The sequence below is a fragment of the Umbelopsis ramanniana genome (assembly GCF_025399195.1).
Source record: "Umbelopsis ramanniana AG unplaced genomic scaffold K450scaffold_15, whole genome shotgun sequence".
Classification (NCBI taxonomy): domain Eukaryota; kingdom Fungi; phylum Mucoromycota; class Umbelopsidomycetes; order Umbelopsidales; family Umbelopsidaceae; genus Umbelopsis; species Umbelopsis ramanniana.
In genome coordinates this window covers 277,917-299,376 of record NW_026252101.1, presented here as the reverse complement: position 1 = coordinate 299,376, position 21,460 = coordinate 277,917, and the positions used below count along the sequence as shown (strand labels likewise).

At 44.6% G+C, this 21,460-nt stretch overlaps 11 protein-coding genes across 11 annotated transcripts; 5 read left to right on the top strand and 6 right to left on the bottom strand.

The window, feature by feature from the left end:
• Positions 1 to 152: 152 nt before the first annotated feature.
• On the bottom strand, positions 153 to 1,621 carry K450DRAFT_232970 (uncharacterized protein). Its single transcript, XM_051587681.1, has 2 exons — positions 1,258 to 1,621; positions 153 to 1,162 (listed from the first exon to the last, which is right to left on the bottom strand). Exons 1-2 carry the CDS (start codon positions 1,579 to 1,581, stop codon positions 311 to 313), a joined length of 1,176 nt encoding a protein of 391 aa, XP_051446422.1. The 5' UTR covers positions 1,582 to 1,621; the 3' UTR covers positions 153 to 310.
• A 1,371-nt stretch (positions 1,622 to 2,992) lies between these two features.
• On the top strand, positions 2,993 to 3,996 carry K450DRAFT_298781 (uncharacterized protein; the record flags this gene model as incomplete). The annotated part of the gene is made up of 1 exon (XM_051593691.1): positions 2,993 to 3,996. The coding sequence occupies one exon, from the start codon at positions 2,993 to 2,995 to the stop codon at positions 3,893 to 3,895; it is 903 nt and encodes a 300-aa protein (XP_051446421.1). The 3' UTR covers positions 3,896 to 3,996.
• Positions 3,997 to 4,034: 38 nt separating this feature from the next.
• K450DRAFT_232967 (uncharacterized protein) lies at positions 4,035 to 5,422 on the top strand. Its single transcript, XM_051587680.1, has one exon. The coding sequence runs from the start codon at positions 4,354 to 4,356 to the stop codon at positions 5,254 to 5,256; it is 903 nt and encodes a 300-aa protein (XP_051446420.1). The 5' UTR covers positions 4,035 to 4,353; the 3' UTR covers positions 5,257 to 5,422.
• K450DRAFT_232963 (uncharacterized protein) lies at positions 5,407 to 7,479 on the bottom strand. Its single transcript, XM_051587679.1, has 9 exons — positions 7,213 to 7,479; positions 7,069 to 7,110; positions 6,743 to 6,989; positions 6,495 to 6,669; positions 6,256 to 6,426; positions 6,106 to 6,182; positions 5,946 to 6,041; positions 5,640 to 5,876; positions 5,407 to 5,580 (listed from the first exon to the last, which is right to left on the bottom strand). Exons 2-9 carry the CDS (start codon positions 7,074 to 7,076, stop codon positions 5,557 to 5,559), a joined length of 1,035 nt encoding a protein of 344 aa, XP_051446419.1. The 5' UTR covers positions 7,077 to 7,110; positions 7,213 to 7,479; the 3' UTR covers positions 5,407 to 5,556.
• Positions 7,480 to 8,054: 575 nt separating this feature from the next.
• K450DRAFT_232959 (uncharacterized protein) lies at positions 8,055 to 9,422 on the bottom strand. The gene has a single exon (XM_051587678.1). The coding sequence runs from the start codon at positions 9,061 to 9,063 to the stop codon at positions 8,227 to 8,229; it is 837 nt and encodes a 278-aa protein (XP_051446418.1). The 5' UTR covers positions 9,064 to 9,422; the 3' UTR covers positions 8,055 to 8,226.
• A 546-nt stretch (positions 9,423 to 9,968) lies between these two features.
• K450DRAFT_232957 (uncharacterized protein) lies at positions 9,969 to 10,459 on the bottom strand. Its single transcript, XM_051587677.1, has one exon. It carries the CDS (start codon positions 10,357 to 10,359, stop codon positions 9,982 to 9,984), a length of 378 nt encoding a protein of 125 aa, XP_051446417.1. The 5' UTR covers positions 10,360 to 10,459; the 3' UTR covers positions 9,969 to 9,981.
• Positions 10,460 to 11,774: 1,315 nt separating this feature from the next.
• K450DRAFT_197845 (uncharacterized protein) lies at positions 11,775 to 12,845 on the bottom strand (the record flags this gene model as incomplete). Its single annotated transcript, XM_051584558.1, has 1 exon — positions 11,775 to 12,845. The coding sequence occupies one exon, from the start codon at positions 12,843 to 12,845 to the stop codon at positions 11,775 to 11,777; it is 1,071 nt and encodes a 356-aa protein (XP_051446416.1).
• A 1,874-nt stretch (positions 12,846 to 14,719) lies between these two features.
• Positions 14,720 to 15,639, top strand: K450DRAFT_232952 (uncharacterized protein). The gene is made up of 3 exons (XM_051587676.1): positions 14,720 to 14,989; positions 15,086 to 15,113; positions 15,182 to 15,639. Exons 1-3 carry the CDS (start codon positions 14,799 to 14,801, stop codon positions 15,491 to 15,493), a joined length of 531 nt encoding a protein of 176 aa, XP_051446415.1. The 5' UTR covers positions 14,720 to 14,798; the 3' UTR covers positions 15,494 to 15,639.
• Positions 15,640 to 15,641: 2 nt separating this feature from the next.
• On the top strand, positions 15,642 to 16,565 carry K450DRAFT_232945 (uncharacterized protein). Its single transcript, XM_051587675.1, has 3 exons — positions 15,642 to 16,074; positions 16,135 to 16,210; positions 16,270 to 16,565. The coding sequence occupies exons 1-3, from the start codon at positions 15,701 to 15,703 to the stop codon at positions 16,384 to 16,386; spliced, it is 567 nt and encodes a 188-aa protein (XP_051446414.1). The 5' UTR covers positions 15,642 to 15,700; the 3' UTR covers positions 16,387 to 16,565.
• On the bottom strand, positions 16,555 to 19,789 carry K450DRAFT_232942 (uncharacterized protein). Its single transcript, XM_051587674.1, has 11 exons — positions 19,652 to 19,789; positions 19,486 to 19,589; positions 19,300 to 19,397; positions 19,076 to 19,230; positions 18,729 to 18,997; positions 18,433 to 18,668; positions 18,283 to 18,358; positions 17,844 to 18,209; positions 17,225 to 17,760; positions 17,009 to 17,149; positions 16,555 to 16,903 (listed from the first exon to the last, which is right to left on the bottom strand). The coding sequence occupies exons 1-11, from the start codon at positions 19,777 to 19,779 to the stop codon at positions 16,787 to 16,789; spliced, it is 2,226 nt and encodes a 741-aa protein (XP_051446413.1). The 5' UTR covers positions 19,780 to 19,789; the 3' UTR covers positions 16,555 to 16,786.
• Positions 19,790 to 20,329: 540 nt separating this feature from the next.
• Positions 20,330 to 21,456, top strand: K450DRAFT_232936 (uncharacterized protein). The gene has a single exon (XM_051587673.1). It carries the CDS (start codon positions 20,374 to 20,376, stop codon positions 21,064 to 21,066), a length of 693 nt encoding a protein of 230 aa, XP_051446412.1. The 5' UTR covers positions 20,330 to 20,373; the 3' UTR covers positions 21,067 to 21,456.
• The last annotated feature ends 4 nt before the right edge of the window (positions 21,457 to 21,460 follow it).

Genomic DNA, 21,460 nt, shown 5'->3' with positions numbered 1-21,460 from the left:
AAGCATCGAAATAAAAAGTACAAATGGGATGGGGAATGAAATTTTCCTTCCTTACATTTTGGGTGTCCCTGCATTTTCACCACAGTCGGAAACCCCTGTCCCATTCTTCCAAGTTAATTACGCATGGACCAAAAATGTTTCTCATGCCCCAATGTAAAAAAAAAAAAAAAATAAGGTTGGTATTTAATCGGTAACAAGTGCGATGTAAGGGTAAGAGATAAAGAGTAGCAGGCATTAACTTTTAGAAAAGTAGGGTGAGTAACAGCTCATATGGGGAGGCGTCTGTATATGGGGGAGGGGGGGACCTTCGTTAAATGTGATGCAGCTCTTCCAGAATCTTCTTACCCATAACCACACTCATGGTCTTGTTCGCCTTTCGGAGCAACAGTCTTTCGGTTCGGTAACCTTCGTAGAACCTTTCGACCGTCTCCGTGATGAGCAATTTGCGATGTGTTGAGAGCAATAGAGTCTTCAAAATCGAGAAATCGCTGAATTGAGGATTGAGACAATCCAGAGTAGTCCAAGGGTATTGTCGGCCAATGATATTGGTATTCAAAGAGCCTGGCTGAGGTGACATAGCCATTTGCTCTTCATCCATGTGTTGCTGCCGGTTTGGATCTCCCTTGATGACGATGGGTCTGCCGGTCCTGGGATCTTCTTCGTATGATATCAGGACGTAGGGACTTTTTCGAAGATACTCAACAAGACCTCGCGTTTCCTCGTCCAGAGTGTCAACGTCGGTCTCGTTACAAATCTCGTCGTACAGTGAAGATTGCTGATCAACAGCATTCTGGGACTTCTTTTCCTGGCCATTGGGTAGATTGTGCTCCTCGGTGTCGGCTTCCTCTTCCTCTTCATCCTCTTCCTGTACGGTATCCAGCACCTCGAATTCTTCATCCTCATCCAGATCAGGGTACCCAAAGATCGGAATTTTATATCGATCAAAAATTTCGTGCATAATGGTGGGCTGGATGACCGCCTTTTGGGCAATAGTCAACGTGTCGCCTTTGCTGATGACCGGTATAACGTTAACGCGCGTACTAAGTCTCTTCAAAATCGCCAAGTCGTTAGCGCCGAGTGAGCGGTCATTTGCATCGAGAAAGTAGAGACATGCATGGACTCGGGTATCTACAGCTTTTGGATTTCGCTTCACTTTGAGTTCCTGATAAAATGACCATGGTGCGATGTGTCAGTTCCCGTAACTGCGTACTTTTTGCCCTGGTTGTCCCCTGTCTCCATGCACCCGCGTGAACTTACCTCGGCAATGGCAAGATCAAACTGTTGTTCAATGTATTCTGTTATTTCCTGCAGGCTCTTTTCTATCGATGTATTGACTTGAAATCCCGGAGTATCGATGACAGTCAAAGCAATCCTCTCCCCTTCATAGTCAAAATCCAGAGACACAGGATAAGGTTTTTCTGTCTTTGACAGTGGACCAGTCAATTCTGGAATGGGGTCGGTGTCCTGCTCAGTTAAAGTCTCGCAAAAGGTTCGAACAAACGCTGTTTTGCCAACTCCAGAGAACCCAGTGACCATGATGTTCAATGGAGTTGCATTTTTCTTTCGAGATTTTGGCGGCATGATGAAGACAAGTAGAAAGGAAATGAAATTCCGCCCCCGCCCCCATTGCACAAGGCTACTTTCTTTGATTTTTTAAAATTCTGTGTATTACCATGTGTTTTTGCAATGGAAACCCACCCTCATAAAGGGGAACACACGTTACTGCAAACAAATAAGAACCAGTAGTTTGAAAAAAAAAAAAAAAAAACCAGGCCAGGCCAGGTCTCTTGAGACGAGGGGGATACCTCTTGGGCGGCAAGAGTCATACTGTTGACACGATTTAAAAATACACCCAGTAAAACTAGCTGGCTAAAGCGCGCTAATGCGACGGAGAAAAAAGCTAATAGGTGTGAACCACCGGAGATGTCTGTAATAATTCAATTTCTCTTCAATGTCTGACAATGGGGAGGAGCTTGAATTGCCACGAGGTTCGCTTACCAAGTAACATGTACTGTCCTCCTTCATGGTTGATATTCTATGATATGACCTTGACCAAACGTGGTAATGATGAACAATCGATGTGGCGGACGATCAACGACAGTCAAAAATCATGGTCACAGCCCCCGGTGCAAGCGAGGAACAAGCACCTAACCCAAAAAGCTGTTCGACGCTGAACAAACAAAACAAAGACTGGCCATCTTGGTGAATACGATGCGCGAGTCACCCACTTTATAAAAAGTCAGGAGGAGGACTTTCATACTATTGTAATGATACTGCATATCTTCAATTTTCACGTACGGGTAGTTCATTTATGCTTAAGACCTCATCCTCTAGCTTTCTGGTTATCGTGTTATCCCATGGTGTCAACGACTTTGGCTCAAAGAGGAGGTAGTTGTAAGAATGTAATTTTATAAGTGAAATGCAGCTTAGCGCGGCCTCTTGTGACCAATTGCATTACACCCATGTGGCCTTGGAGTCTTTCAATGGAAACAAGAGTTGGCAAATATTATCGTATTATCGCAGACTCAAGCCAAAGCATTCATATCATTCTTCCACCAACCCAACTGACCCAATTTGATACATTGCCAAATGATATCACTTTTTCAAAATCATAAATTTGTCTAACAAAACTCTTGAAACGTCGTGTCCCGTACCTTCTAGTCAATCATGTTATTTTTCTTTTCTTTGCCTCTTTCCATGTGCCGTTCCTCACAACAAACTATTTTCTTCAAAATTCTCACTTTACAGCTGAATTGGCGGTACAGAGTTGAAATAATGGAAAGGAACACGCGCATCTCTCAAAGTATGACAACGATGCTACCTTCTTTGTGGGGCGTGACGGGCATTTTTCTGACAAATCAAGCAGACTAAAAAGACATGAATAGAAACATTATGCAATTCTTTTAATAATAATCTTCTCAGGGTGCTGCAGGAGACATACATATAAAGGACCATTCTACTTTGAATCATTCGAAAATACAATTCACATAGCATGGGCCGGAAAATCATCCTTACTGGTTCCACGGGCAAGCTTGGCTCGGTGGTTCTGAAACACTTACTGAAGACACTGCCACCAACAGACCTAATTGTGTCTGTCTATAACCCCAATGGCCACCAAGAACTCAAGTCCAAGGGCGTTGACGTTCGAGCTGGCAATTTCGATCATCCCGAATCGCTTGTGTCAACCTATAAAGGTGGTGATGCATTGTTCTTGGTGTCCTTACCGTCTCGAGACGACAAGTACCGCATTAAAAGTCAAAGCCAGGCAATTGATGCAGCGAAGAAAGCTGGCGTGAAGCATATCTACTACACATCGCTTGCTTTCCCCGATGGAAGCGAAGCCAATGTCATGAAGGCCCATTTTGCCACCGAAGACTACATCAAGCAGTCCGGGTTGAATTACACTATCATCCGCGAAGGGTCCTACATGGAAAGCTACCCTGTCTACCTTGGCTTGTACGATACTTCGTCTGATAAAGTGGTGGTGCCTGGTGATGGGAAAGTTGCCTTTGCTGATCGAGCAGAGCTAGGCGAGGCTACAGCGAAGATCATTGCTAGTGGCGAGTACGTAGATGAGACGGTGACTTTGACCGGTGACAAGGCGTACTCACTGAAGGAAACCACTGAGATTCTTTCCTCTATCCTTCAAAAGAAGATAGAATTTCACAAAGTTAGCACAGAGGAATTCTTGGAACACAATGCAGACAAATACGAGGTTGCAGAATGGTGGGCCACCAGCTATCCAACGTTAGAAAGCGGCGGGCTAGGAGTTGTTGATCCGGCACTCGAACGGCTACTGGGTAGAAAGCCGCGGGACTTTACAGAAATGCTTAGGGAAACGCTCTCGAATAGAACTGCCGGTGATCAGGAACTCTCAGAGTGGTCTTCTCACTAATGACAGATTAACACAACACTATGGCCACATCACATCGACCCTATTGAAACAAAATTCCTCTGGCAATTTATCAAATAAAATATAACAAAAATTTCAGGCTGATAGATTTTTTTGCTCAACGTAAGAAAATGGGGGTACTGAAGTCACTCATTAGCGCATCGAAGGGTGATGGCAGTAAGAATACTTTTGCAAGGTGATCAGCTTGATGATCAAGCACAGAGATATGGCGGTAACCATGCATGAACGACGATGAGAGAATAGCGAAGGAAAAAAGGTCGACAGAGACACTAAGGTGTGACTGCAGGAATGACAAATCCAGTAACTGATTGATCAAATTCAGCCTAAATACGCAATTATTCTTCTAAGATCAGGTGAACTGACGAAGAAGGCAAATCTGACATATAAATCTGACCTACGCCGCCTCCTATTGAAAACGCATATTTCTACAGCAACATACTATGGGGCATAAAATCATCCTCACTGGCACCACTGGCAAGCTTGGATCAGTGGTATTCAAGCACCTACTACAACTCATACCTGCGAGCGACATCATTGTATCGGTCCACAACCCTGACGGACATGAGGAGCTGAAGGACAAGGGAGTGGAAGTGCGGTCTGGCGATTTCAACGATCCTGAGTCGCTTGTTCTGACGTTCAAAGGAGGCGATGCTTTGCTCTTGATGTCGTTGCCCTCTCGAGACGATGAATACCGGATCCAAGGCCATACGCAGGTCATCGATGTCGCCAGGAAAGCCGGAGTGAAGCATATCTACTACACGTCGCTTGCTTTCGGAGATGAGAGCGACGCCAAGGTGATGAAAGCGCATTACGCTACGGAAGAGTACCTCAAACATGACGACATAGCATGCACCATCATCAGAGAAGGTCCGTACATGACCAGCTACCCACTTTATCTTGGGTTCTACGAGACTTCGTCCGATACCGTGGCGGTGCCAGGTGACGGAAAGGTTGCGTTTGCAGCTCGCGAGGATCTGGGTGAGGCCACGGCTAAAATCATCGCCAGCGGCGATTACAATGGAAAAACAGTGACGTTGACAGGGTCCAAAGCATACTCGCTACAAGAGGTCACCCAGTTACTGTCTCAGGAGCTGAAGAAGGACATTGCCTTCCAAAAGGTCAGCGACGAAGAGTTTCTGAAACGCAATGAAGACAAACGGGACGTTGCAGAATGGTGGCTAAGCACCTATGCAACGCTGGAGAAGGGCGGTCTGGCCACCGTGGACCCTACGCTTGAACAATTGCTCGGTAAGAAACCACGACAGCTTGAGGAGGTGCTCAGAGACTCACTCCAGAACGCAAAAGCCGGTGACAAAGAACTTGCGCAATGGGTATCACATTAACATTGATTCACAAAAATACTGGGGATAATAAAATGTTTAGTTTTGTTAAGAAAAGGGAGAAGGTAGTGATTCTTTACGCAGATGCGCGTGCTTGCTTGCAGTATATTGGCGTACAAAGGAAAAAAAAAAAGACAGGCTGTCCATGTAAGATTTTAAGAAAAAAGCAATAAGAGATTAAGACGTAGTAGGAGGGTGTCGGGGGGTTTAGGGTCTGGATGGGGTAGTAGGAGAGAGAAAGGTAAAATCGGGGCGGTCCAAAATAAAAAGGAAAGATCTCTTTGATTTCCTCGATACATTTCTTTAGTTTCCGCAACATCCCTTGTGCTGTTTTGAATGGTTAGCGATGATGAGGTGCGACAACACTCTAAAAAACAAACACTTACGTTGAAGGCAAACCACCAAACAAGGATAGCAATGACGACAGCCAGAATGATGGTGAGGACGAAGCAGCACCATTTCTTGGCACGAGTGGCTCTTGCCTTCTTGATAGCGCTGTCGACATGCTTGTTACCTCGTTCAAGTTCATTGACAGTGGTATCTGCGTTCTCGACGATGGTGTTAAGATGCTCTCCTTGTTGTTCAACGAGCATTTGCATATCCATAAACAATTGTTGGAGTTCCTAAAAGGGGCAATCCGCGCATTAGCGAACATCCAACGGCCCATGCCTACTAAAAAAGAGTGCACTCACAATAATAGTCTTTTCAATCTTCTTCATGTCATCGTGACGGTTCTGAACTTCAGCCAAAACAGCTCGGGCTTGACCAGAGCGTTGTTGTTGCATGAGCTAAAGTGAATGTTTAGACGATGTGTTATATTATTGACCACGTATGGTGTCGATCTCCCCTTACCGATTGTGCAAAGATAGGCGATTGATCGTCAGCGTCAATGATGTCGTCGATCTCATCCTGGGTAGCATTTGGCTTGACTGTACGAAGAAAATATACCACAGTATGTTAGCGTGCATCCGTCTTTTCCCATTTTCTTCCACCCATCCTTACCAATCTTAATCTGTCGCTCCATTCTTTGACGGTACTTTTGTTGATATGTACGCTCGACATCCTGGTAACGAACGATGGCGTCCATAAAGTTCTTCTTCAGCTTTGCCAGCTGGGATCTGCGAATGTTGGCATCAGAGTTGTTGGGCAAGCTAGCATTGGAGGATTCGAGAGCTGCAAGAGGATAGGTTAGGTAATGCGCGTCAGGTAGGTCTTCCACATACGAAAAAACCCCCTCTTACCCTTTATTCTATTCTTAATGCTCATGTTCAGCTTGTTAGTCTGGTTGATCAAGGAATCTAGCTCGGCGGAAGATTTGCCAGTTTGAGTTTCGTTCATGAGAGATCTTCCATGGAGGTCATTGATGGTGGAGATGTTTTGGTTCAATGTTTGAATAAGGCTCTGGATGTCGTCGACCTATAAAACACACGAGTCGATCCCAATATTAGGAAAAATGGAGAGAATGGATTGGGTAGAGCGAAACACAAACCTCAGCAAGGTATCCAGGCATAGTGTAGATGTCACCTGAAGCAGTGTTAGAAGCACCGCCATTGGTTTGGCTGAGCTCATATTCATCGTTGTAACGACCACGTTGCTGATTCTGAGGAGTGCGCGACGGGGCATAACGGTTATCAGCAGGCGAATTGTAACTGTCATCATCATAGCTGTCTTGGTAGCCTCGTGGGCTTTGAGAGCGGTAACCAGAAGGCACTCTGGGAGGACCGAATTCGTCTTCACTACAAAGTTGGCAATGGGGTTAATTTAAGGGAACCATAGCCACACAAACAGCATGTTGGACATCGGGAAATATGTAACTTACTCATAGGCGTTATCGCGGGGAGTGCGGCTACCGTTATCCTATGGAAAGGAAAATATTCATTGAGTAAGGGGAGTATGGGTAAGCGGATTTATGATCCGCTATGGGGTGCCCAGAATTAGACAACGGTGAATCAAACGTACTCTGAGCTCGGACATGCGGTCTCTGCTGATGGTATATCTAGAGTTATTATTCATGATGCGCTGTTGGTGGGTGGAAGGGTACGCAGAGGATTAAAAAAGGAAAGAGAGAGAGAGATGGGCGAAATGAAATGCGGGAGAGGCGAGGGAATGGAGCCGTGAAGTACAAGAGTCAGCCAGTAGTGAGGCCAAGAGAAACTCCACTGTGCGAGCCAATCAAACCCAAAGCAAATTAAGCCGTGACTAGTAAATTTTTTTTTTTAAAAAAAAAAAATAATCACATCTGAAAGATGGAAAAATTCAAGTGCGACCCCTAAACTAACATTATAGCTTGGCAATCGTTTATTAAAATAAACTGTTCATGTGAGCAGGAATGATAATAACACGTACGGTTATATGGAAGTTCTGTGGATAATAGGGCTGCGTTGCCGAGCGGCCTTAATGGGTTAACTTTTCTGCAGGTTACACTAGCAGAACGTGGAATGTCCAAAGAAGGCACGGTTTTAACCAGGTAAATGATGATGTCAGGAAAAAAGAGTGAACTTTTAGCGCCGAAGGTATAGCAAGGCCGAGTGAGGAGCAACCAGCCAATGCCAAGGGCGGGAAAAGAAAATTCTATGATTTTTTTGGTTTTAGGCGGGAAAGAAGCATCCAATCGCATCAATGTGGCGATGATCAGCTCTGTTGTTTCATTGCCAAGCTACAACTCCCAGCCGAGTCGTCTCGGTGGTTGACAGCTCCTGGGCATGAAACCCAGAGTAGGGTCGGTGAATGCTATGCAATAAGAATTTTTCACCCAGAATGTTTCAAATAAATTTCCTCAAGTCGGTGATCAGAGACACAAGTTTGGAATAGGAGGTAGAAATTTATTCCTTTGGATTAAGTCCATCATTATGATTAGAAGGCATACGTAGTAAAATAGATGTAGTGTTTACAAGATGAGTGATTTGGTATGTGGGGGGGGGGGGTGGGTATATACATGAAAATAGCCCATAGGCTGGTTTGTTTCGGTGAAACTTAGTGGGCAGCTAAGAGCAAGCCTCCAACCATGGGTTCAGTGGCCTTGGCATGAGTTGGCCGAGAAGGCAAGAGCATAGACTCTTCCACACCACCTCTTGCTGAGGACATGGGTGTCTTCATGGATTGAGTTGAGTGTCTTCCATCGATGCCTCGTCCAACTGGGCGAGCATTCAATTTATCCATCATCTTAGTGATGCCAGGTCTAGCTTGACACAAGAATATCATTGGACATTCAAATAATATTGGTGTAACCCAACGTTCACCAGACCGCACTTTGGTGAACTCCTCAGGTGTCTTGGTAACGTTGTAAACGAGGGCTGTTTGCGTACTGGCAACATTGGCGACCAGGCGGTTATAAGTGGATGTGATGCGATGTTGGCCAAGTTCTTTGAGAGGTAGAGTTTGGCTCTTGGGAATAAGACTCTCTGGTACGTTCAATGACAAACCATCAAAATCGGTGCCTATGATGCTGAGCTTGTGCATGGTGGGAGAGCGTAGCATCTTGGATTCAAACAATCTCATAGCCATAGGTTGAATAGGAGCGAACTTGAAGCGACCCGTTTCATCAATGGCAGTCAGTTGCATGTCTACAGAGAATTTCCATCTTGACTCTTGCTCAAAGTGGGCTCGAAGACGAAGAGCGTCGGGGCGAGCGGCGAGTCTCAAGACAAGCGTCTTGGCCGAAAGATGATAGAAACGACGGTTGAGCTTGGCGAGGTGAAGTAAGTCAGGAGTAGGCAGGTGTGTTAAGACACGCAGTAATAGTTCATTGGGTAATGTGTCAATGCCTGCTGTTGTTGATAGCTCGGAAGAGTGTTTGCGCTTGAAGAGCATGGTGAGGAGATAACCGGGTGCGACAAGATAAGATAGAGAATCAGTACAGGGGGGCAGATAAGATACGACTCAGTATATAAGAGACGCTGGATTCATCACGACTGAGTTCTGTTTTTCACACACTTCAGCGGTCAGTCATCCTTTTTCGGATGGCCGCCGCGCTCTTTCGTATCACGCGGAGATTGATTTGAATCAGGTTGTGCAGTAGACATGATCAGTCGCCTTGCCTTTTAGACTAGCATAACATAGATAGTGACCCATGGGACAAACCCGATTTGAACGAGACTGATGTGTATGAACAAAGAGGGTAATGAAGTAGGGTTATCTAGCCATGTCCTGGAGGAATATGAGCGGCGATGTAAAACTCGCTCTTGATCGCTATAAGAATGCTTTCCTTTTTGGTAGAGAAAGCAGCCCTTTTGCCATTTTAAGCGCAATCGTCAGCCAATGAAAGCCATGATGTGAAATGATAGACGTGAGCGATTTTCGGAGGATGAACGCTGAGCGTTAAAGTGACTGTTGCCTGAGGTCCCAGTTATGCACGTTTTTTCTTCGAGCCCTGTTTTTCCCCAGACTGGAAGATCCATGTACAAAAGAAAAAATCCATGACAGAATATGGAGGAGCTGGGCCATTTCGAAAGAATGGACAAAACCTGAACAGTGCCATGACTCAATAATGCAGATGCTCACAATAGGGTAACTTGCTCAGTCCGGCGGAGATGTGCACAGCACTGGAAAAAAATGGGATAAATAAACCTAAGGGTCGAGACCAGTCTTACCTGCAGCGTTCAGCTCCCGCCTTCAACATGAGGTTCAGAGCTGTTGGATCTAAGTGGGATGTGTCACTGCAGCATGATGTACTAAAAACGCAATATGAGTTCTGGAAGATGTGATTAGAAAGGGTCCAACAATGAAAGACTATTGCAGGCAGTGACTATCATCAGGAACGTAAAAAAATTTGAGAAGGCCATTCGGCGCCGGCTCAATCGCTTTTCCTGTCATAATGACCCTTTTTTCAAATGCTCTAGTATGCTTGCCACATAGAAGATACAGATGACCCAAGAGGAAAACAAAGCATGTATTATAATATGTAAAATATACGATGCAGCTAGAATGGGTCCATTGTATAGCGGTGTAATAGGCAAGCATGCTGCTCAAGTGAAGCAATAAATCTAAAGACTGTAAATAATTGTATGGTTTAGGGAGATATGTTGGACGGCATTGAATTGGGTTGGAGAAGTCATAGCACGGTTGTTGAAAGAAAGGTGTGAAAGAAAAGAAGAATGCGGAAAACATATAAACTGGTTCGTTTGTGATAAGTGAGAGCGTGCAGATAAAGGCTTGTTTAAAGGTTCGATTTGTGACATAAAAAGCATGTCGAATGCACGGATGTCTTTTTATTTGACAGAGGGTATGTAAAATGACTACAATGCCGTCGGATTGAAATATTTCATTGGGAAAAATCTGGGTTTTCTGCACATCTGCCATATACAAGACTGCTGCTCTAACAGGTAAGTCCAGTGAACTTTCAAAAGGTCTACTAGTTACCCAGCGGTTGTGTGTACAATGAGGAACACTGGACATAGTCCAGCCTTATTTCTCTCAAGCTTTCTCATATTCATGGCAGCCTACGGCAATATGGCATTCACCTTCTGGTTACAAAGTGGATAAATTGATGCAGGCTATTTGATGGAAGCCATTGCGTTTAATCTTTACACCACCAACTTGCTGTGCAGCAGTCGTCCACCACTGATATTTTCTTACAGCAGTATCAGCAGTTGCTATCAATTGATCCATATAAAGGGAAAGAACTTTGGTACCACCGCTTGAGATTCCACTTGTGCACGTTGCTTCGGACTCTAACTACCCCAGACCATGTGTAAAAGAGAAAAACTTATTATAGTAAATGAAGGAGTTGACCACTACTCGACTTGCGCAAAAGAAAGAAAAAGACGAAGAGTAACAGTGTCATTATTTGATGGTGGAAGTCGTTTGCAAGCTGAATAATTTGTTAAGCCATATTCACCGCAGAGAAGTCAAAGGCGCAGCTTAATTATCGAAGCCAGTTCTGTTCCTCGCCTTCAGCATTTATGCTCCTACCCAACCATGTAGTTCAGAAGATATGAAACCGGTCTATTCACCAGCTTGAAGGAAGGTCATTAAAGGATGATGTATATTTAAAAACGCAATATGACATCTGGAAGATGTGATTGTTAAAAGAAAAAAGGGGGTGCTTAAAGGGGTTTGATTGAGATGCTGCAGGCGGGTGACAATTAGCAGCACCAAAAAAAATACAGATTTTGCCGACACATGGCTATCTGTCATCGACTTCCCTTGTCGTATATGCTCCTCGTTTCAAGTACTCTAACATTTTCTTTACATACACGATGACCCAGGGAAAGGACAAAACTTTATATATGATACAGTTAGGATGAGTCAATTCTATGGCGTTGAAATAGTGGATTAGATTGGGAAAAGGGAAAACTTTAAAGTTCTGTTAGGTCCGCGCAGCGAATTGTCACAAGGCAAAAGGCATTGGTATAGGCTGGTTAATTGCCAGTTTCTTCAGTAGTGGCGTCTGTAACCTCGTCGTCAGGGAGATACCATAAACCTGCTTCCTGAAGCGAAGTCTTCTTAGCATCTCCAACTCTGTGAGTACAATTTGGGTTAGCTATCGAACGCCATCGAAACCTTCCGAACACGCTAAAAACCTACCGATAATTGGCATGGACCATCATGGGCTCAAAACCAAGCTTGGTGGGGAGCTTGGCCCCAAAATAAATGTTGCCATTGGGGAACTGCATGAAGTCTAATAGAAGCATGGGAGAATTTCTATAGTCTTGATTCATGTCACTCAGGACAAGGTTCATAACACGTTGCTGCGTAAGGTTGCCATGGCGGTCTTGGAGGTCAATCGTACGACCAAGTATTCGTTTGGTGACAAGAGTGGGGCGCATGAGATAGAAACCGCTGTTGATACTTGTCTGACGAGTCTCTTGTTGGAAAACCATGTGGACATCCTTACGGTTCTTCATATTCCACAAAATATGGTTATAAATGGTAGGGTTCAAAAATACAATATCGACATCGGAAAACCATACGGTGATGCCCATATACAACAGACGTTCAACAATAAGCGTCTTGGCATGCGTGATAGGTACATAGGTAGTTGATTTCCACTTGGCAAAATCACCTGAGATTTCTACATGGCGCCATTCGTCAGGAATAAGCACTACATGTTCACCTAATCCTCTCTCCGTTAAGGCGTCTACCAGTTCTTGATCAATGGCAAAAACAAGGTACTTTTCAATTTGAGTTCTCCTGAGAGACTCAATCCAGTTGAGTGTATATTCCAGCATACCGTGGTTGACCACAGCAAGCAGTAGAGTTCGCTGCGTTTCATCGATGAGGTTGTTTTCAATAGCTTGGACGATATGTTGCGAAGGCAGAGGGTACTCGGCAGCTTCCCAAATCAAGTCGCCTAGTTCATTATCCTTGAAAATGCAAGAGGTGTAGGGTTCATCATCTACAATAGACATGAGTTCTCCATAGGGTACATTACAGCTTGGCAAGCCTGTTTCCTGATCCAATACAGTTTTTACTTCGTCCGTATACACGTCACTGACAGGCGATACGTCGGCTGCGTGCACGTTACTGGCAGACGAGTGCATATCATTCAATGCGAGCGAGCGAAAGTTAAAGAAGACAACTAAGCCCAGGATTCCAGTGATAAACACTAAGATGAGGCTAACTGTACGTCGTTTTGAGCGTTCAAAGGTCATGTTTGCTTGGTTGAAGGAAGGAACAAATTGAAGGATGGTGAGCAATTGAACGTTGAAGGAAGGGGAAGGACACTAGGTGATATCAAATTAAGGATTGGAGGATATCAAAGCAACGGTTTGCTGACAGAAACGAATGAATGAAAGGAGGGAAGAAAGGTGAAAAATAAAACAAAATTCGGACAATCTGTATTGTCTTTGATAAGAGAGAGCAAGCCGACAAAGGTTTGGTAAAAAAAAAAGACGGAAGTTGTGACATACCAGCGCATGTGGAATGCATTGGTAGCCGATTTGAGGCTCGGTGGCTAGCTGTAAAAAACGCCTCAGGTCCTTACCCGGATTGCAAAATGCCGTAAAACTGCCACTGTGCAACCAAGCCGGAGACGATTGTGTCTGAAAATAAGCAAGAGCCGCCAAACTGCAGTAATGCAAGTAGCACCACGGTGTGTATTTTAGCCCGTTCTGCTCGTATCACCCACCACACTTCTACTGCGTTCACAATATGTGGAGCCCGCACTTTACTACATCACTGAGACATTGCACACACACACTTTGAAAGTCAACGCACTGACTTTCAGATGGGGGCTATATGTGAAGACACAAAAAGGGAAGGCTGCTAAATGTCTTTTTTATAGAATTGAATCGTAAATAAACTGCATATTGGAACTTCTAGAAATTCTAATGCTCAAAATAATCGACCCACAATTTTCATTCACCTTTATATCCAATATACGCGCGACGCGTTTGAAAAAAGCTATGGAGTGGCATTTGCGTTGAATGTACGTGTAATGCAGCTTAGTGAATTATCCTAATATAAAACCAGCAGCACACTCCGTTGAATATCTGATGAGGCTTACGCACGCCTACCGTTTATTTCTAGCTTTTTCTTGAGCTCCGCGGCTGGTAAGACAGACTTGTGTGCAACCAGCCAAAAAATCCATGGTGCCTGACTATCCTACCCATGAGGCTTACGCCATGTTATTGACTTGAGTTGAAAAGTGCATTAAGCATCAGGGTTGATGGTGCTGTCCTTCGCTACTTGGTTAACATAGTAGTCGCTGGCGGTATGTGGTTTGCATGATTTAGACATTTGACAGACCTACTAGCCGACGCGTATGCAGGACCCAGATGCGGATGAGGCGCCGAAAAAAGTGTGAAGTTTACATACTGTACTGGTACTCCTTACAGCATAAGGTCATGCTGGCAATACCTAATAAATTTGAAAACATCTTAAGTGGAGCTTGGTCAATAAAGCGTAATTACCTGAGATAGAGTTACAAAACTTTCAAAGCGGTCATGCTATGTTGCTACAGTTACGTTACTCGTCCAGTCTCGCACATCGCGCAAGGACCCTGCTGTCCAAGACAAACTTATCCAAATGAATTCGTTTTTCCTCCCTACTGTTTCTAACTTGTCAATGTGCAGACCATGTCATTATGTCACATTGATAAATTGAATAGATCAGTACAAAGAGTGCAGGATTTATCAAGCAATTTTCATGAGAGACAACACCAGAACTAGGGCAAAATCGAAGGTATGAATTCCGACAAGCTTCAAATTGATGGCGCCAGATGCTTTTTTGTGCACTTACAGCACGTCTCCTTGGCAGGCCTCGAGCAACCTGGCTTATGACTGGTCTGTGCACTTGGCAGCATTTCGAGAGTAAGCTGTAACACCGAGTCGGCACTTGCGTTTGCCATAGTGAGGTCGAGACTGTCCAGCGTCTCTAATGGGTAGAATGGCACAATTGTAAACGATATGAACGAGGCTGGTCGAAGAGAACAGACATTTATCTAGAGACTGGAGTGCCTGCGATGAAACAAACGAACAGGGCCAGCTCAAATGTGATTTTATTAAAAAAATCAAATCAATCACGTGATGGAGAATTTCGTTTGAAAAGCCTCCCTATATGGCCAGAAACTGTCAGCCAGTAACGGTACTTTGACGACAATAGTCATGCGAGCACCTCCTATACAAATCACGCTAACTGCCTGTGTACTTGTGTTCCTTACCATTGCTTTTGTACTCTTGCAACCGTCTAAACCTAACTTACACTGGCAATCGCAAGAAGCTGCCATACATGCTGCTCATGAACCCGACGTCGGTGGACATGTGATTATGGGCAAGCTTGGCAATGAGACAATAAAGTGAGTTTTCTTCTTTCTTGGACAGCGTGCTTGATTCATGTTTGGTACAGCAATATTAACAGAAGACGCGACTCTTTTTTTTGTGGTTTTCCATAGAGCGGAGCTTGGTCGATCAACGTGGAAGGTATAACGCCCTTGACCACCTTTCAGTGCTCTCTACCTTACAATTGACCTATGTATTTTACATTACAGTTGCTACATACGATGACAGCGAGGTTTCCGTTAGAACCCACATCAGAAGAGAGAACTGCGCTTAAACAATGGATCACATTGCTATCGAGATTATACCCATGCGGCGAATGCGCTGAACACTTTCAAGTTCTCTTAAAGCAATACCCTCCACAAACATCTTCAAGAGACGCTGCATCACAATGGGCGTGTGCGGTGCATAACAAGGTCAATGAACGGTTAGAAAAGCCAATGTTCGATTGCAGTCTGGTTGCTGACATGTATCAATGTGGATGCGACGAAGAAGAAGGGAGCGAAGAAGTTGGCTTGATATAAGCATCCATGCATACAGTATATAGATTTGTTAATGTAATAAAGAGGTGTCATGGGCTCGGTCGATAGGCTTATTGACCTGTTTCCCAATATTTCATGCTGCTGCACTCGAGGAAATTTCTGGAGCCCGCCAGTCATTTCCACTGACTGCCAACGGACTTTTTTTTCCCTTGGTTATCTTTTGGCCCAAGGTTTAAACGAGTTAGCAGCATGCCCATGAATTACTCGTTTGCTCATAATGAGCCCTATCCTAAACCCAAGAAGCGGCCTCACCCCGTGGACAGCGAACATTATGAGCCAGCGCAAAAAGTGTATATATCTGAAAGGTTTGCCCACGACTTAGCCGCCATGTCACTGAATCACAAAGACGACATGGTGGATACCTCAACGCCACCTTCGTCAAAGCCCAACGACCCGAAGCGAAAGCAGTCGGTGGTAGTGATCAAAGACATCAATGATTTCCTCTCTGACGACGACGACGACGACGACGACGGCATGGAAACCGACTACACTCTACCAATGCAAAAGCGGCCCGGAGAACGGAAGTATCATGTCCCGGACTTTGTTCTGCAGAATCCGCGCGCGTAAGTAGTCTACTCTGTCAAATGAATGGCAATGACCTACGCTGACTGATTGTATGATAGACCGAAATCTGTGCGCGAGTTAGCACTAGGTCCATCCGTGTGCCAAAGTGACAGCCGAGCCAATGATGTGATAAAGGTAAGGGAGGTGTGACGATGCGTGTGAAGAAAATGGCAATTGACGCTAGGTTCCTACAGCCAAAAGAAAAACACATTGTCGTGCTCAACAATGTGCCCGTGGGTCTGACCATGGATCTGGATCAGTCAGATAAAGCGACCCCAGATTCTAACGTTGCGTTCATGGATGTCGATTGACGCTGCAGTCATCTCATAGCAGCTCTTGTTTATATGTGTTTCCCAACAGGTTTGATTCTTTTGGCCACACAACGTCGAAGGCGATGACAAAAATCCACCCCATTGTACATTTTACCCAAACTTGAAAGTCATTTTGTTTCGTTTTCACTTTTGTTATACTACCTTCATAAAAACGACCTGCTTTACGTTTTGCTACTACAATCAATTGGGAGTGGGATTTTTATTTATTATATTATATTGGACAAAAGTGGGAGGAGGAAACTAGAGTATTGGATCGGAAAGAAAAAAAGATGATAAGAAAGCTGTCGTATGGTAGGAAATAGAAAAGAAAACGTCAACCAGAAAAGGGTCTGAGGGAATGTCAGATGGAGAAAGGGATTTAGTTCTTATTATGCATCTCTTAGTAAGGGGCATTGACGATGTTAGAACGCGAGCGCAAGTTCTGGGAAGGCGTGGTCAAGATGTTTCTTGGGGTACCGAGCTGTTTCTTGGACAAGGTAGTGACATCGTTCGGGAGCTACATAATAGAAGAGGATTAGTGAATTGGTTATAGGTACGTCATATTGGATTGAAACATCGAGACACCGGGCGGGGAAAACCCAGGCACATTCGTGACACTTACAGCAACAACAATGTTGTTATCGTTACCGTAGACAAAGTTATCGGAAACGACCACATCGTCGTACTTCTTGATCGTATAATCGTAAATCTTTCCAAGTCTAATCTTCTTCAATGTCCAGCTAACAACATAGGGACCGGTGGACTAGATAGCAGAGATTCCATTAATATGAGCGTGTCACCGCAGCACTAATATATATTTCGGGATCAAAAAACTTACCGCGACAATGGTGGTCTCTTCATTGGGACCAGAGTTGAAGCGAGCTGGAGTAAAGTTGATGGGCTCTTGCATGTAAGCAACATGTTCAGGCTTCAATTGCAGTCTGCGAGGAATAGGCTTGTCATCCTTGGGGAAATAATGCTCATAACCAAGGCGTCTCTTGGGATCGGTCTTGTTTTCGACATCAATGAACAAAAGATAGGTCTTGCAAGTAGCAATGATGAATCTACCATTGCCAGTAAGGTCCAAACCATAGATAGGGTCACCCAATGCAGGCAACACCGACTTAGCGTTCTTGCCAATTTCGTTGAACAAACGGATGTCTCCCTTGTTAGAAGCAACAGCAACATAGCCCTTCTCGGTAGTGGAGACGACGGAGAAGTCATTCTTGGATACGTATTGCTTGAATTGAGAATCCACAAGTTTGTTTCCAGCCAGACGAGGATCAATACGATACAAAGCGTTTGGCGAGATACCAACAAGCGTCTGGGTATTGGTCATTTGAGCATATTTGGCTTCTGGCGTGATATAGTTCACTAAGAAAAGGAGATGTGATATTAGGTTCATGGCCAGGGGTTCAACCGGAACCAGCTTTTCAAAAATAAAAAACACAACTTACATGCTACATCGTCGTGCGCCTTCCACTCTTCCACAACAGCACCGCGCTCCAAATCCATCTTGTATGCACGATGGTTGTCCTTGGGGTCCAAAAGAATCATGGAAGAGTCTTCTTGATGCAACATGGCCTGCTTAGGGTTCAATGGCTTTCCCTGCAAGTCGCGAACATTGTTGATGGTGGTGTAGAATTTGAGCTTGTCGTCATCGGTATGTTGGAAAACGCCAATCTTGTCACCACGAACGACGAAGGAACGAGCATTCTTGTAACCCACTTGCAAGTGCTTATTCTTCTCGGTTCCATCGGCAAAGTGGTCAGCATTGCTCTCAACGTCTGAATCATCATTTTCAACATCATGGAATAGTTCTTCTTCATCTAGGTGTAAAAAAAAAGGTAAGCGAGAGGGCAACGATGCATGACTTAACAAATTCAATAGACAAACCTTCGTCGGAAAGATCATCTTCTGCCATTTCACTCTCTTCCTCAAATGCGTTGATAACATAATCCTGATCTCCTTTCTGCGTGAGAGAAAACACAGTCCATGTTAGTAAAGTTTTCTAGTATAGAATATGACCCTGCTTTGTATTCTTACCTCAAACTTGGAAAATGAGGTCTGGTTGAGAGCCTCGAAAATACATCTTCCGAACATTTCCTTGAATGTCTCAATGCTCTCCTTGCTAGGGAATTGAAGCAGCCATGAATAGACATGATTGCCTTCATAATAATTCCAGATGAAAGCCTTGTGTTCTTTGTTGAAAACGGGGTTCATGGATGGTTCGACCAATTGTGCAATGAGGGGTTTGCTGCCTTGTGAGACAGAGAGCCAATCTGATACAAGATAAATTAGAGGGATGGGGGAATGCGGTGTATGACTTAGCGAATGCTTACATTTGTAAGGACCAATTTGTACCAAGCGGACATCGGTATTCGTGACCTTTGGAACAAAGGCATTGCTTTTTTGGTCAAAGAGATGGAGATCAGCCACAGTATGGATCATGCGTTGGGCGTCTCCAGTAGGCAAAGAGCTGTTGAGGGGTTCATTTCCAGCTGGTCCCTTTTCCTTTGCTTCCTGGGTCTTGAGGTTGGACATCAAACCAGTCAAATCATCGACAGATTTTTCTCTGGGAGCGGCGGCCGAGGCGTTTGGAACTAGCTGACTATGAATGGAAAATGAACATGAATACATGAAGTATCATTGGCTGCAAGGAATTGCAACGAGGGGAATGTCTACTTACACTTTTTTGATGGCTTCAATATCTTGCTCGGTAGCTTCGTCGCGTGATTTTTGTGATTTACGCTCATACATACAGTCGTACACAGTAGCTTCGAATGTTTCGAGGGCATATTTCTGAGTTGCTTTGTCACACACGAACTCAAAGACTTCGTTGGACTAGAGATCAAAAAGTTAGTATATGGCAAGTCTTTACGCCCGACCGGACTTTTCTACTCGGCAGCTTACCTCCGATACGTCGATCCAAACAAACGAAGTGATATCACCGTCTGTTCTTCTCCTGAACTGAATCGCTTCATCGACCAAAAAAGTCTGTTCATCCTCGACTAGAATAAAAAAAAATTAAAGTCAGTGGGGGGGGTATTCGAAATCAGTCAAAATGCCAAGCCTGACTGATCCCGGTCAGTTACTTACGATCATCCTCTGGAGGGTTCTTTGCGTCGACTGCGCGAGTGACAACAATTTGGTACTGGAACTTTTGAGTAGTGCGACGAAGGGCCATTTGGCTGTCAGAGAATCTATGGATAAAAAGCCATTAGGGTTCATTCCTCAAAGGAAAAGTGCGCGAGTGACAACTTACAGTTTTTCTCGAGTGGATTTTTTGCCTTCAACGGTCGTGACATAAAAGTCGCCGTGAGGTAAGCTAATGAGCTCTGGATTCTTCTCGTCACCAAAGATTAGCTTTCCTAGTCCTCGAACAGCAAACATAGTGAATGGTGAATAGAATGAAGAAGGAAAGTCCAACAGCGTGGAGGTAGCGCAGTGGGTGTTCGACACATCATGTGATCGCTCAAACAAAAAGGATCGATTTTACGAATGATACTGCGTTTTTCAAAGAATTTCCGTATTAAGGTTTTCATGGAATGAGATAATGGTTATAACTCTACCAGACGACGGATTAACGCATTGCCTGGTAATGCTATCTATTCGGTCATGGCTTGACTTCATCATACGCGACCTACCACGGTTCGGTCCTTGAAAATGCCACGTTGCATGAAACCATTCGACTTTCGCAACCAAGATAATTGAATGTGCAAGCAAGTCTTGGCGGGGAGGATCGACTCGATCAAATGTAAGTTTGATTGTGTCTTGAGGGCATGATGTGAGTGGGATAGCTCGAGAAGTTTTGGGATTCGCTAAAAAAGGGAATGTAATGCTGTCAATGGTTGCGTCATACGCGTGTCATGGTTTTGGCTGGAATTTTTTCCCTGTCCAAGCTGGACAAAGCAAGGCTTTTTAAAAGAGCTGCGTTTCACATCAACTTTTTTTTCTCTTTACTTTTCTTTAATAGTATACAAAACAATGGTTAACTGGACTACTCCCATACCTACTGAACCCACTGCCACCCTCGTTCACGTCAAGAACTTGTCGTTGACCACCTCCGAGAAGACGGCCAGAGACTTCTTTGAGTTCTGCGGTAAGATCAAGTCATTTGAACTTCAGCCCAGCGCAGACGGTAAGCACCAAGAAGCGCTTATTCTGTTTGAACGCGAGTCTGCTGCCAAGACGGCCGTTTTGCTTTCCAACGCTTTGATCGATGAATCCCACATCACTGTCGAATCGTACTTCCCCTCCACCACCGAGCCCTCCTCCACTCACCACGACGACGATACTTCCCAAGAGTCCAAGCCAAAGTCCAACATCATGGCCGAAATTTTGGCCTCCGGTTACGTGTTGACTGACAACGTTGTCGCTAAGGGTGTTGAATTTGACTCCAAGTACGCCTTCACCAAGCGTATCCAAGATTACTTGGCCAAGTTGACCAACACTGCTCAACAGTTGGACGACAAGTACAAGGTCACTGATAAGGCCACCGAGGTCGACAGCAAGTTGGGTATCCAGCAACGAACCAAGACCGCTGGTGAGACTGCTCAAACCAAGGCTCAAGAATTAATGCAGACTGAGACTGGACAAAAGGTTCAGACTTTTGCTGATCAGATCATGAAGCAAGTTGGTGCTGTTCACAGAGAAGCTCTTCGCCTTGCTGTAAGTTGAAATTATCATTTTTTTAATACCGGGGTCAACCGAATGGAATGGCTAATATGGCATATTTTTAGGAGGAGAAGAAGGGATCACCCATCGATTTCACTGGTACCACTAGCACCCCTGCTACCACAACCGCCCAGCCCACTCTCGCCCAGCCTGCTGTTCCCTCTGCAGTCAACCCCGAAAAGCCAACTTTGTAATTTAGCAGGTCCCCCCACAAGACTGATCTGAAAACCCCCCACCTCTCTTTTTTTTTTGGGTCTTCGCCTGTGCTGCGCCGTCTGTATATTTTTTTTTCTTGAAGCGCAGACCAAGCGATGACTAGAAAAAAGAAAAATGATATAAATAGTGCATCCAATAAATCAAAATATCTTTTTATAATTGCAACCAAGCGAGTCGGATG